At 38.5% G+C, this 13,595-nt stretch overlaps 1 protein-coding gene across 3 annotated transcripts in view; it reads left to right on the top strand.

Annotated features, from left to right (window-relative positions):
• Positions 1-3,745, top strand: part of lepr (leptin receptor) — a 41,289-nt gene extending 37,544 nt beyond the window's left edge. For all 3 annotated transcript variants that reach the window (XM_028026959.1, XM_028026960.1, XM_028026958.1), the window contains one exon: positions 1,912-3,745. In XM_028026959.1, coding sequence (XP_027882760.1) covers positions 1,912-2,784 — 873 coding nt within the window. In that variant the 3' untranslated portion in view covers positions 2,785-3,745. The remainder of the gene's footprint in view (positions 1-1,911) is intronic.
• The last annotated feature ends 9,850 nt before the right edge of the window (positions 3,746-13,595 follow it).

The raw sequence follows: 13,595 nt of genomic DNA, 5'->3' as shown, positions 1-13,595 counted from the left end.
TGCGGGTCTGGAGTTAAACGGAGGTAGAAGAGGAGACGGCGCAGGCCAGCGTTACCAGCCATTATTGTGGGGAACGTGAGGTCTTTGGTAAATTGGACAGACGATCTCACGGCGCTGGTTAGGACCCAGAAGGAGTACTGGGAGTGCAGTATCTCTGCTTCACGGAAACCTGCCTACACTCGCTTATTCCGGACTACAGCGTAGAGGTTCCTGGATTTTCCTTGGTGCGGGGGACAGGGACTTTTCCAAGAGTCGGAAGAAGAGGGGCGGCGGGATTGCACTTTATGTGAGTGAGAGGTGGTGTAATCCCGGTCATGTTAACGTGAAGGAACAGATTTGTAGCCCGGACATTGAACTTCTGGCTGTGGGAATGCGGCCGTGTTATTTACCGAGGGAGTTTACGTCCGCCATTTTGATCGCTGTTTACATTCCCCCATCAGCTGATGCAGCGGTGGCCTGTGACGTCATCAGCTCTGACACAGCCAAACTCCAGACTAAACACCCAGACATTGTTATTGTGTCTTGTCTCTTGTCTTGTCTCTATGCTGTAACTGCAAAGTAATGTCCCTGCTGGGATGAATAAAGTACTTCTATTCTATTCTATTGACAGAAGTCTGGACAGACTGACACATTCTTTGAAAGGTTCAGTTTAGGAACATACTCACCATCCTGCTCACCTGGAAGGTTGATACAACAACAGCAGATCTTTAATGTATTGTGGTGCTAAGCCGTTCAGTGATTTATAAACTAACAACAGTATTTTAAAGTCTATGCTTTGAGTTACAGGGAGCCAGTGGAGGGACTTTAAAACTGGTGTTATGTGCTCTATCTTTCTGCTTTTAGTGAGAACGCGAGCAGCAGCGTTCTGGATCAGCTGCAGCTGTTTGATTGATTTGTTGGACAGATCTGTGAAGACGCTGTTGCAATAATCAATACGACTGAAGATAAACGCATGGATGAGTTTCTCTAGATCTGGCTGAGATATTAGTCCTTTAATCCTGGAAATGTTCTTCAGGTGATAGAAGGCCGACTTTGTAACTGTCTTTGTACCCCACATGTGACCTTTGACCTCTTTGATGAGAAATTTCCAATTGAAACAAAGAAATCCCTGTTCTTTATTTAGGATTCAAACCAGTTAAGCACTGGACCGGAGAGTTCGACCCAACTCTCCAGTCGATTCAGTAATATGTCATGGTCAACAGTGTCGAAAGCTGCACTGAGGTCCAACAGAACCAGCACTGTGGTTCTCCCACAGTCCGTATTTATATGGATGTCATTGAACACTTTTACGAGGGCAGTCCCTGTGCTGTGGTGAGCACAAAAAACAGACTGGAAGGAGTCAAAGCGGTTGGTTATCGTTAGGAAGCTATTTAATTGTTTACACACAGCTTTTTCAATAACTTTGCTGATGAATGGGAGGTTGACCACTAACTTGACCAACAATGTTCTTGTCACAATTCAAATGATTTATTTTTATGAAACCTACTGCTTCACCATTATTGTGAGTGAGAAAGAGAGAGAGAAATAAGCATTTTTATTTATTTATTTATTTTATTTTATTTATTTATTTCTTCTTTATTCCTACCTAAAATACTTAAAATTGACAATTTTATATCTTCCTTAATGGTTAGAATGTGTATCCAAGTTTTTATTGGATGTCTTTATGTTGTGTCCAGGTTTTAATACAACTGTTTCTATCATTGGGGAGAACAAAGTGATAGAAAATACACTTACATACATTTTAAAAACATATGCTTCAGTTGCTGAAGCTAATCTACCACACCTGAGTAGCATGGATTTTAACCCTGTGTTTTACTTGAGTTGTTGTAATACTGCTTACATCTCAAACAAGTTTAGCTATGAAATGTAAAATATCTTTCTCTTACTAAAGTGCACTTATTCTTTCTCCAGATGGACGGCTTTGAGTACCTGTTCCGACCTCCAGAGGGTCTTCAAGCCTCTCCGCTGCCCCCTGAGAAGATCTCTAAAGTTACTGTTGTGAATAAAACTCTGACAAAGGCCTTTGTCCAAACCCCAACACTCTTGTCTCCCCCCTCTGTTGTTGCTTCAACTAACTCCTTTCTGCCTTGTTTGGACCCAAGGACTGGCCAGTTGCTGGAGTGTGAAACGGCCCTTGGTGGTGACACTAGTCCAGATCCTTTAACTACTTCACACCTAACCATAAATAAGCTACAACCAGCCAATGTCTTGGTGGAGCAGAGTTCAGGAATCACTAACAGCTCAGCCCAGTCTTCAGTCACATACTCCAAGGTCCTGCACACTGATACAAATCCAGATCATCCACCTCTTCATCTCCACTACAAGGAGGGAAGTAGGAGCAGCTACAGTGATGAGGGAAACTTCTCAGCCAACAACTCAGATACCTCTGAAACTTTCCCTGGTGGAGTGTGGGAAGTTGACAGCTATCGTGGTACAGAATCGGATGATCCAAGGCGATCCTACTCCTATAACTCTGAAAAAGAGCTTTCTGACGCATCAGAGCAAGAAGACGACGTAGATGTGGGTCAAAAGAAGGCCTTGCACTATCTCAACATCGGACATCCACCAGAGGATGAGGAAAATGAGGAGGAGGAGTCACAAACTGAGCTTCTGAAAAGCGCACATTTGATCAGAGAAGACTGTTCCGTAGAGTTGTATCCTTTGCTCAACCCAGATGAGTTGATGGATCCCAAGACGCTGGTGCAAGTGTCAACTTGTAGTTTTGCCTCTTTGTACATGCCTCAGTATAGGAAGCCTGACGTAAATCACATTCCGCACACATGACAGCAAACCTTAGCTCTCATCAAAGCATGTGCCATTGTTGTGAAGAGTCGTGCTTTGCCATTTCACACAAGGTTTCTACTGTGCAACAGTCTGTGAAAAATGAGTAGGAACCCTGTTACCAAAGCCATTGGTAACCAAAGTCATTCATCCTGTGTGCACTTTGTAAGCAAAGAAAGCTGATATTTGTGGTGCAACAAAAGATTCCAAAATGGCACACTTCTCATGGAAAAAAATAATTTCTTCATCTATTTCTTTCTGTACTGAGGTTTAAATTGGATATTCCTCTGTCTGTAAATCAGAGTTGATCAATTTTGGTGACTGATACAGAAGTTCTTCTCAAAAGAAAATCTTAAGTTTAGCAAACCGATTGCAAATTAAAGAGGTTTCAGACAGAGGAGGTTTATGTTTGGTTACAAAGTTTACAGTCAGCGCATTTACTAACGGTCTGAAATAAAGTGATCTGCAGCTCTTTATAGTCTGTGTTGCATTTTTTCTTATCCTTTTATATTTGTTCAACTTAAAGTTTGCTTTAGAGAGAGCTGCACAGAGCCATAGAAAGCCCATGCTGTGTCTCTTTTGGCTTCCTTAAAGCACGTTTGACACCGAAAAGGAGAAAAACATCCAAAATCTTGAAAATGTGAATTACTACAGGTAAATTTTGGGGGCATTTTTGTTCAGTTATTGGCAGCTTTTGCTTTTATTCCCTATATCAACTGAACCTTGTGCTAAGTTTAACTATTTGTGTATTTTGTGTCGTAATGTATTTGGGGTTTGGTTTAAATATGTGAACAATGTAAAATTTTTCTTGAACGTTGAAATGAAATTTGTTAAAGACAAACGAATGTTTTGATCTACTTAAGATGGATATAACAATATTGTAAATATAGAAAATTGATTCACTGTAAATCTTTATGGAGATGTTCTGTCTATTTTTCATTGTGACAATAAAGAATGTATTGTGCGTCTGACTGGTTTGTTCAGCAGAGACTAAGGTGAACTATTATTTTTTTTAAGTCTTGAGGGGAAACTGTACTTGTGGGCCTCCTCTACTTATTTGATCTTAAAAAAAAGACACTTAAAATACTGTCAACTCAAACAAGTGAAAAACTGATTTAAAAAAATCTTCTAGAGACAGCCAAGTATAAATCTGATGCATAAACAGTGAGTGAGACAACCCCAGAGTTTGGCTTTTATAAATCCATTTGGGTTTCTACTGCTTCTAAAAAGCCCAAAGCTCTTAAAAAACACCCAGGTGGTTTTTGGCAATAAGGTAATATTTTTTGGTGTCTGGAAATTACCTGTTTCAAAAGCTCATGAAATGTAATGTCAGAAATAATCAGGCACTGCCCCTCACCTAGCAACAGCAGTGAAGCCCAGGTTGTCACCCAGCAACCGCTGCAAAGCCCAGTCTGTCACTTAACAAGCCAAGCTGAGCTCCAGGATGCAACTGCTTTTATCGCTATATGCACTATACAATGACTGCTGGAAAGGACAAGTGTCTTGTTGACTTATCATTCAGAAACCACTTCCTGCATTCTTGTTGGTTGTGCAGGAGGTTCTCCTTCTGCTTTTCAAAGATGCATGGCTGTATAATTGCGTATCTGTTTGCAGCCATTTTCATGCGGGAGTGTAAATGTTGAATTGGACAAGCAACAACTTATTTGGATTTATAGAAACAAGAGGCCCCAAACAGCTTGCTCTGAAAGGAAATTCAAAGTAGGTAGAACTGAGCAGACTAAAATCTCATTAGCAAGGAGTGATTTTGTGCAGAAAATGTAATGAACATGTTTTAGGCTTGTTCAAGGAAGCATAATAGGTCACCTTCAAAACAAGGGTGTTCAAAGTTGGTCCTCAAGAGCAGATGTTTCTGCATGTTTTAGTTCTCAACCCTGGTGGTAGTCACTACCTCCTCAGAATGTCAATGTTATGCATTGACATTCTGAGGAGCTAAAGAGCTGTCATGGACCTTACCAAGCTCCGCCCACAAACGACCCACGTGACCCAAGTCTCACAAACAAAGTCTCGCGGCGCGTTATTTCTATGTAAACAACTCGATTAGTGCATAATTCTACCGGATTTTCACAATATATCAGCTACTACAATGGACAGAGGAACTAACAAGTTCATGTCATCATCTGGGAGGAGGTTACTGGTTTCTCAGTCACAAGCTGGTTGCAAACCTGAGGCCAGCAGGTGTCAGTCAGTTATGGTAGGTCTGAAATTTGGTTTGATGACGTCAATATGAGAAGCTACAGACTGATAGGATGAACCAAAGAGCTCTGTAAAGGTAAAGGCAAATCTTCTGAAGTTGGGATATAATTAATTTAATTTCACATAATTACCACGGTAGAAGCCATTTGTTTGTTAAAATTTTATGAAATATATTTGTTCTATTTGATGTTTGTTGTGAATGACGTAAACTCACAAACCAACGAGGTAATTAGTCCAACGTTGAGAAACTACAGCGGCTGTAATCCGCCACAGCAAAGGTAAACAAAGGTAAAATAACCCGAACAGGTGATCAACTCAAAACCACTCCTACCTTTTTACTCTCTCTCTCTCTGTAGTTTAAGCACACCTGTTACCGTGGCAACCGCCTGCGCCCCACAAGACGAGCAAAGATTACGTTAAAAACATAACATTCAGTCCGTTACGATATCAAGTTTCCAGGCTTGATATTTATTTCTGGATTATTAATCAGCGCTTCCCTGAACACAGCAATGGTTGATTGACTAGCTGTACTTGGTGCTAACGTGGCTAACACGAGTAACAGTTTAGTCCAAAGCCTTTTCTGCTAAAATAAAATCTTTAGTGTATGTCAGATACAGACACGTTGCATATTGATCTGTTTAGCTAACGTAAGACTGTGTAGCAGACAGGCTTCAAGGTGTAGAAGTTGTATCAGTTCTGCCATTATGCTGTACTTAGCTAACGGGAAGCTAAGTGTGTTTGTGAGACGGCCACGCACGTGACCAGGTAGAATGGGCATCAGCCAATGAAACGCGGCCCCTCTGGTAAGGTCCATTCATGTGTGTTGAACCGGGGAGAGAAATAAAACATGATTGGCTCTGGCCTTTGAGGACCCTTCAATTGGTTGTACCCAGTGATGTAATCAATTACATCATGAATCAGGAAGTGCTTTGCTGACCCCTGTCATACATCTGTCCTAGATGTGGGAAGAAAAGGACAAACTATTGTGAGTTTATACAAGAATGTTACCAAAGACATTGTTCTCCAGAAATTGACCTTTAACAGAAGACATTTTCAAACTAACTGATAATTCAGAGAATGCTAAATTAAAAAAAAAACATATGCTTGGACTTAAACTGTAACAAAATGCTATCACAAGCAGCAACCCTGGGATATTTTGTGCAGCAAATTTATAGTTGCGATGTTAAACTAATGCATTATGAACAATTATAAAATTAGGTACCATGAATTATGAATATGTTTAATGGACAAGCGGTGAATAAATAAATACTCAACCACTTCATCATATTGCTTGTATCAAGAAAATATTTTACCCTGAACACCTGACAGTGCTGAGCCAACTACGGTAATAGAAATTGTGATCAAATTCACTAAAACCTGAAATTACTTAAAATTACATATTCATCTGCACATTCATTTGTTAGAATGATCACAAAATTTGCAGAATGTATACAAACTTTGAACATGTTCAGAACAAAACAATTATTATCATTACTGCAGCAAGTTTTTCCCAGCAGCAATAATGTACCGCCACCTTGTGGCTGAAGTCAGTAAATATACCCTAAAGGAGTCAGTATCTGTGCAAGGCGTTTTCACCAAAACATATTCACCAAATCATATACCTAAATTACAAATGCCCATTTATAATTTAGTGTTATGATTTTTTAATCACAATATTCCACAAAACAAAACCACACAGACAACAATGAATTATGATTTAGGGAGCTATGTTTGAGTTTGCATTTTTTTGTTATTTTGTTTTGTTTTTGTTTCAAAGAATTTGTTGAACTTAGACAATAAATTACTTAAAAATGAAACTGAAAATCGTGGCACTGAGTGGCAAGAAAACGACCCTCCCCAAAATTTTACATCTCATTTCAGTTCAAGTTTCTGATCCCCATTTAGCTTCATATAAGGGTGTAGTGGGAATGTTAAGTGTCACCAAACATAGAGGAGCTATTCAAATTATCTAGGAAATAATTTTTAAAAAATTACATTTTATTTTTATAACACATTTCAGCAACAAGGTAGTTCAGTACTTTACACCACAAAAAGTCTTAAAGTCACCAATTATGAAACAATAAACATTATATTTTATCAATGAAAATCATCAAATTAAATCATAAAACATCATATTTACCATTTGTAACCTAGGTCTCCTAGGTTTAGAAGACCTAGGTGATTACAAATTTTATAAGCAATACACAGCCACACCCAATGACAGATTTACTTAAAGCAATATTAAGCAGTAATATTAAATTTAATGTCTGTAATTTATATGCCATTCTCAGACTTTTCTCAGCAGTTAAAATAAACAAATCACAAAAAAAATGAAACAGCGAATTTAAATTTGATCCATTTTTATTTACAAAAATTGTAAAAGGGCAACAGAAATAAAGATTTCCAAATGTAAAATTTATTAGCCACAACAGATAACGTGACTTCGTTTGCAGTCTTCAGCCACAAGGGGGCAGAAAACCATCACCAGCCGAGTTTGTTAGCGTCATTTCAATGATGTCAGGGGAGAACGGTGCTTCCAGGCTCTGTCTTGTGTTTGCCATAGAAGGACATGATGGTGAAAAATGTTGCTGCCTTTGGCAAAGAGAAGCTACAAATCACAGAGGCTGGATGCCTGACAGAAAGCTGCAGGATCAGATGCAACAGAGAGAGGGGGAGGTTATGTTTTTGCTAATGTGCTGAAATGTCAGCCATGATGAGAACATTTTAGCATTGTTGTTTTTAGTTCAAGATGTAATGAACGAAAAATCAGTTCAGGCCATATTCCCTGGAGAGGCCACGGATGATATCTCATGACTATCATGGCAAAGAAATATTTTGTAGACGTCTGTCCTCCTTTGGGATTTCTGTTCGCTCTGAGATCTATCCAGAAAGTGACATTTTGCAGAATAGTTCAAATTCCATCAGATTTGATGGAGGGTTAAAGCTGCAGCCATTTTGGTAATTACAGTAGCATGTGTGTGTTTATTTAGCCATGTCTTTAATTTTCCTGGTAACATTTTGGTTTTGTTTAGTGCCCTACGTTTCTGTTTATGATATTTTTGCTTTCTTATTCAAAGTTTTCTTTTATAAACCCTTTTTCCTTTTCCCTCAAGAGGCAATGCCTATTACCATGTTGTAAATTATTTTCTCCTGCCTGGTTAAGCAAATATTTCACAAATAAAAAAATAAAACATACATTTTCAAGTCTTGCTACAGCTGTAATGTCCTGTTCATAGACAACACATTGCATCTAAAGTTGTAGATCTGAATAACTGAATTCACTGCTTCAAGCAGCCAAAGAGCAGATTTCGGTCTTCAATGACTCTCTGACCTCAGTGTGTGTGAGTGCTCATAAAGCTGCAGGAAAGGCAATCAAAACATTTAAGTGAAAGACGCTTAGAAATATTTTTGTAAGACACATGTACATTTGTATTTGATCAGACTTATACTAAGAAATTGCTTGTAGTTACTCATAGTGTAGCGATGTTAACCCAGAACAAAGGGTAAATGTTCTCAAGAAAATTGGTTATGGCAATATTATAAAAATCATGCAAATGTAATTTAAAGTATTCTGGCGGATGAATTTAATGGTTAAATGTTTTTTGTTTTTGTTTTGTAAACAAATCCACTTGGCTGGATGAAGTAAAACTCACCAATTCACAGTTTAAAACGATTCAGATTTATAATCCGACTCTCTTTCCATGGAGCCTCTTTCATCAAGCCGGTTAATGTGAATCAGGCAAAAAAAAAAAACAAGAAGCTTGATGCTGCTGATCCCTCACTGATCTCCTGGCATTAACGAGTGCAGCGGCCAAGAGGGTTTGCAGCTACAGATGCTGATCCATGTTGGCTTTGAAGGCCTTAACGACTGGGGTCAAGGTCAGGTTGTGTGCTTCTTCACTCCAAATCTCAAGCAAAGGGAAATGAGAAAAATCTCCCTGTGCTCAATTCAGAGCCACATCTGGATTTACGCTTTTATATAAGGAGAGGAGGGGGGGGGGGGGGGGTTGATTGGTTGTACTTGGTTAGATTTAGGTTTGACAGAAATGTGATGTTTCTGTAATTTGTAATTCTTGGTCAGCTTAGTTGAAGGAGCATTTATCATTTAAGAGAAAGTTTAATGTAAGAAGAGAAAAAAAATCTGAATCCACAGTAAAAAAAAAAAAAAGTATCAGTTGCTGCAGGTGGAGCAGAGCTGAGTAAACAGAGAACCAGGGTTCAAGGTCTTTTACTGGATAAAAATCACATCAACAGAGGTTCTGTTGATTGCATTGCACAAATATCAAGAAAAAACATTGCAATGCATACATGACATTCCTGAAATCGTATAGGTTAATGTTATAACAGACAGTGAATGTTTCTTATTAGAGCTCATCTTTGACCTTGATCCGTTGTTCTGCTTTTCTGCAAGAGTGAAAATATCCCTCATCCCTCATGGAAAACCTGATTTGTCCATTTGTTCTTAGAGAGAATGTGAGTCTTTTAAAACAACCCAGGGCAGCCTAGTTAGTTGCAAGTGGGTCAAATGTACAAAATGCCTCCAGATCAGTCAGTATGTGTGCCACAAAGCTCACTTGTCTCCGGCTAACACAGTGAAAGGCGGTCAGCTGAATGCCCACCCTGTTTACTCTGACACTCGGTTAAGCCTAATTGGTGTGGGTTCCATTGCTAAAATGTGGCAAAGCAACAGCCCAGCCCTCTGTGCACTCCTGCAGTGCTTTCTGGCTGCTTCAGGATGTATTCCATTGATCCTGACAACCTAAGTAGCTGCCAAGAGGCTGATCGTTATTTTTTTTTTTTATCTATTTGAAGATAATCATTTAATTTACTCTTCATCTAACATGTAGGCAGGCCTACTGCTAATGTACCTTGGGACAGAGGAGAGTGGTGATATGGATCTATCACCACGAGAACTATGGATCCACATATGTGCAAATGGAAGGAAAATACATTCCCATATGCTGTGTAGGCAGTATTAGAGACCAGAGGGTTGTTGGTGAAGCATTAGCAATGATCCCTAGAGTCCCATACAGTTGTCTTCAGTAAAACCAGCTAAATTCCTCTAAACAAAGTTTCCAAAGAATGTAAACTTAAGTGTAAAGAAACAAGGAAAAATCTAATCCTGCAAGCTGCTGTGGTGTCTTATATTTTTAGATGAGTTTGTCATAAAACTGTAATCAGATTTATTCATTGTAATTTAGTTTTGTAAAAATACACTCAATATTTTCTGATTTGTATTCACGGTTTGTGCACCCATTTTGAGTGGGAAACGAGATTATTTCATTGAAATGTAACACTGACCTTATGGAGGAAACCAGTAAAATATAGCAAAAGAGGTAGGTAGTGTCACCCCCTGCTCTCATTGCTGTCAGTGATTCCCCTTCTGTACAGATTTGTCTGTTTACCTTAGCTTTCCAGCGCCATTATGTTTTTGCTGTTTTCCATTCATAAATGTATCAAAGAAGTAAGTAAATAGTTGCAATGACAACAACCTGTAGGGTTGATGTCATTACAACAACCCTGCAATTCTGAACACAAACAGTCACAATAGCATAAAACAGATGGCTTCATTTAGACCCCACCATTGTGTCGCCGTATAGGAGCTAAATCAACATTTATCGAAATGCTGACCTCTACTGACCTTGACGCACACTGGATCATGTCACTTGGTGGGAACGCTGCGGCCCAGTTCTGCCCTTTTTGTTTGTTTCTCTCTGCGTCCCACAGTCAGAAGACCTCTGCAGCGAAAACACTCAGTGCTAGCGACGACATGGGATGCTCCATCCTCTGGGAAAGTTCTGATAGACTGTTGGAGGATTCATGTTGTTCTCGATGTAAGGAGAAAGACGAGATATCAGGGAATCTATAAGGAGCCTTGAAAATACAAAAAAGGCTAAAACAATTAATTTTCCATCAAGAAGAAAACAACCAGATACTTTACCCTGCAAATACTAGCAAAACCAAAATATTTGAGTTTTTTTCACATTAGTCTCAAACATCAGTGTACTTCAAATAATTGTATGTGACAGACCAGCAAAAAGTAAAATTATACATAGTTACAGAGAAAATATCAGAAAAATGCATCTTGCATTTCTTTTGATACCCGTAAATTAGATCAAGTTCCAAAATTATCCTCTAGTTGTCACCTAATTAGGAAATAGTCCATGTGTGTCATTTGATCTCTGTATAAATCCAGCTGTTTAGTGAATGTGTGTTAGAGAACATTAGTGAACAAATATCATGAAGACCAAGAAATACATAAGTGGTTAGGGATAAAATTCCACAGTTGTTCTAAAAGCAGACGTCATACAAAATAGTCTGGGTGATTTCTAAATATCAGCATTAGCCATACTGATTGAGCTCTAGCTGTGTTTATGGTCACTGTACATTTGTTAGTGAACAAAACGTACAACTAGATATAGAATGAAACAAAAATTATCTTTAGAAATATCTTAAAGAATCTGTGACCTACTGAAAAATCCTAACACAGCAAAGGGAAATGAAATGCAAATGAACGAGTGATCTCATGAAAAAAAAAAAAAATCCAAATTCTATTTATCTGCTCCAATAACATAAAAATTTTTTTTCCTGACTCTGCTGCACCCTGGGATGGACCGCCATAGTATAAACAGGAAAGATAAAGCAATACAAAAGGCATTAAGTTAAAAGACAGCTCAAGTGCATTGGCACTGCAGCCTGCGGTGGTTTTCTGTGCAATTTTAGAAGACCCAAAGTATTTTGAGCAGTTGCTGTCATGATATGGAGCAGTACTAAAAGACATTAGTGGTGCAGTGTGGCTGGAGTCTGTGGTTCATTATAGTCAGTAACCATGACGTGATTGGATGGCTGACAAAACAGCCATCAGTGGCTATGTTTTCACTGGACACAAACGGAGACTAGCCGTCTAAATGTGAGAGCTTCATGTTCAGAGTAAGTGAAGGGCTTATTTAAATGGGAACATTTGTTACCTTGCTAACCCAATTCTCCAAAAACTATTTTTTGTCTAACCTAATATTTGGTGTTGATGTGGTGCTGTTAGCATCTTGAATCCAAAATCCTTCACCACATGTCAGCATGAAAATGGACAGCAGTAAAGTTCCATTATTTCATGAAGCACTTTTGTTTTTCCTCTCATTTTACTTACTGCCTGCACACACTAATGAATTTTGGGCATCTAAATGCAAACTGACATTAAAAACCCATTAAAAAGCATTTGGAAGTTCAAATTACTTTAACTGAGGATATTGCAATGTGCAAGTTAGTCATGTTTTGACCAGGCTTTGCACACAATGCCTGGTTTAGTGTTGAAAGTTCATCCTCAGTCCAGGCCAGATGTCTGAACCACTAAATCTTTAGTCCAGGTGTAGAACTACTATACCTGAACAAATCTCTGCACTTTTCACATCTGGGACTTAAAAACCCTCCTTTTCTCAACTCTGCTGTGTGGAATGTGTCACATCTAGTGGGAGACTTGTATGACTGAACCTAAATACAAGTGCAAACTTTTCCCTCCATTTCACAATAATGTTCATTTATGTTCAGTCACATAAATTATGAAAAGTTCAAGCATTACGAATACATTTGAAAGACATTAAGTATAAAATTTTCTTCTGTCAGAACAAGATGGCCATCATTAACATCAGGTTTACTGGTTTATTCTTGTAAATAAATATTAAATAACTACATTACAACTGGACTGAATTATGGTTGCTCACTCCACACACAGAAAATGAGTGCAGAGTCACTCTACCGAGGCTCTGAATATAACACAGGTGAAAACGCTCAAATTCACATAAATGGTCAATTAGTGTTAAGAAGTTGCTGCTTCTAGCCTGCCTGTGTGTGTGAAGGCTCCGCATGGATTCTGATTGTAAAAAGAAAATGTTTGCTGACTCAGGTGTGTTCAGCAGCTGCAAACACTTTTCCTGGTTCATTTAACAGAGATGTGCACGGCTCCAGAAAACTCCCCATGGCATTTAAACAAGAACGTCTCCCACTTTGCAGAGCGCAGCATTGTTCAGGCTCTCAAATATTTCAGTTTTATTTGTCTATGACTATTTTAAAACAAAACCAGTAGTTTTAAGATTTTGCTTTGGTTGTATAAACCAGTTTCAGTCAAATTTACACCAATGTTTAAAACCTCAAGAGCAGTTTAATACTTTAAATTTATTTGACCTACAGACACGTGATGCTTGCTCTGGGATCGTTGTTGGGAATAATCCTAGTTTAATCATAGCAAACAAACATGTAGTTTTACAGTAAGGTTCTGTAAGCATTTCACATCTGATTCTTGACATCCATGCTCTGGCTTCCATACACCTCCAGGGCATCTTCACACCCATCTTCATATGACCTTCTGACACACCAATAATTTCGCTGAAAAAATCAACACTTCCTCCTCTTTAAAATATGTTTTAAGCAAAGAAAATCACTTTTGGGAAAAATAACTTGGGCCATTATTTTAGGAAAGTGGCAATATTTAATATTACAATATTTGACATTTCTATTTATGTTGAGGTCTTTTTTTTCCCCACCCTTTTTTTAAGCACATGTAATTCCTAAATTCAGTTTGTCAGAAAGCAGTTTTATACTATCAAAAA

The sequence above is a fragment of the Xiphophorus couchianus genome, chromosome 9 (assembly GCF_001444195.1).
Source record: "Xiphophorus couchianus chromosome 9, X_couchianus-1.0, whole genome shotgun sequence".
Taxonomy (NCBI): Eukaryota; Metazoa; Chordata; class Actinopteri; order Cyprinodontiformes; family Poeciliidae; genus Xiphophorus; species Xiphophorus couchianus.
Note: the sequence above shows the minus strand (reverse complement) of the source record. Positions and strands in the feature narration are given on the sequence as shown.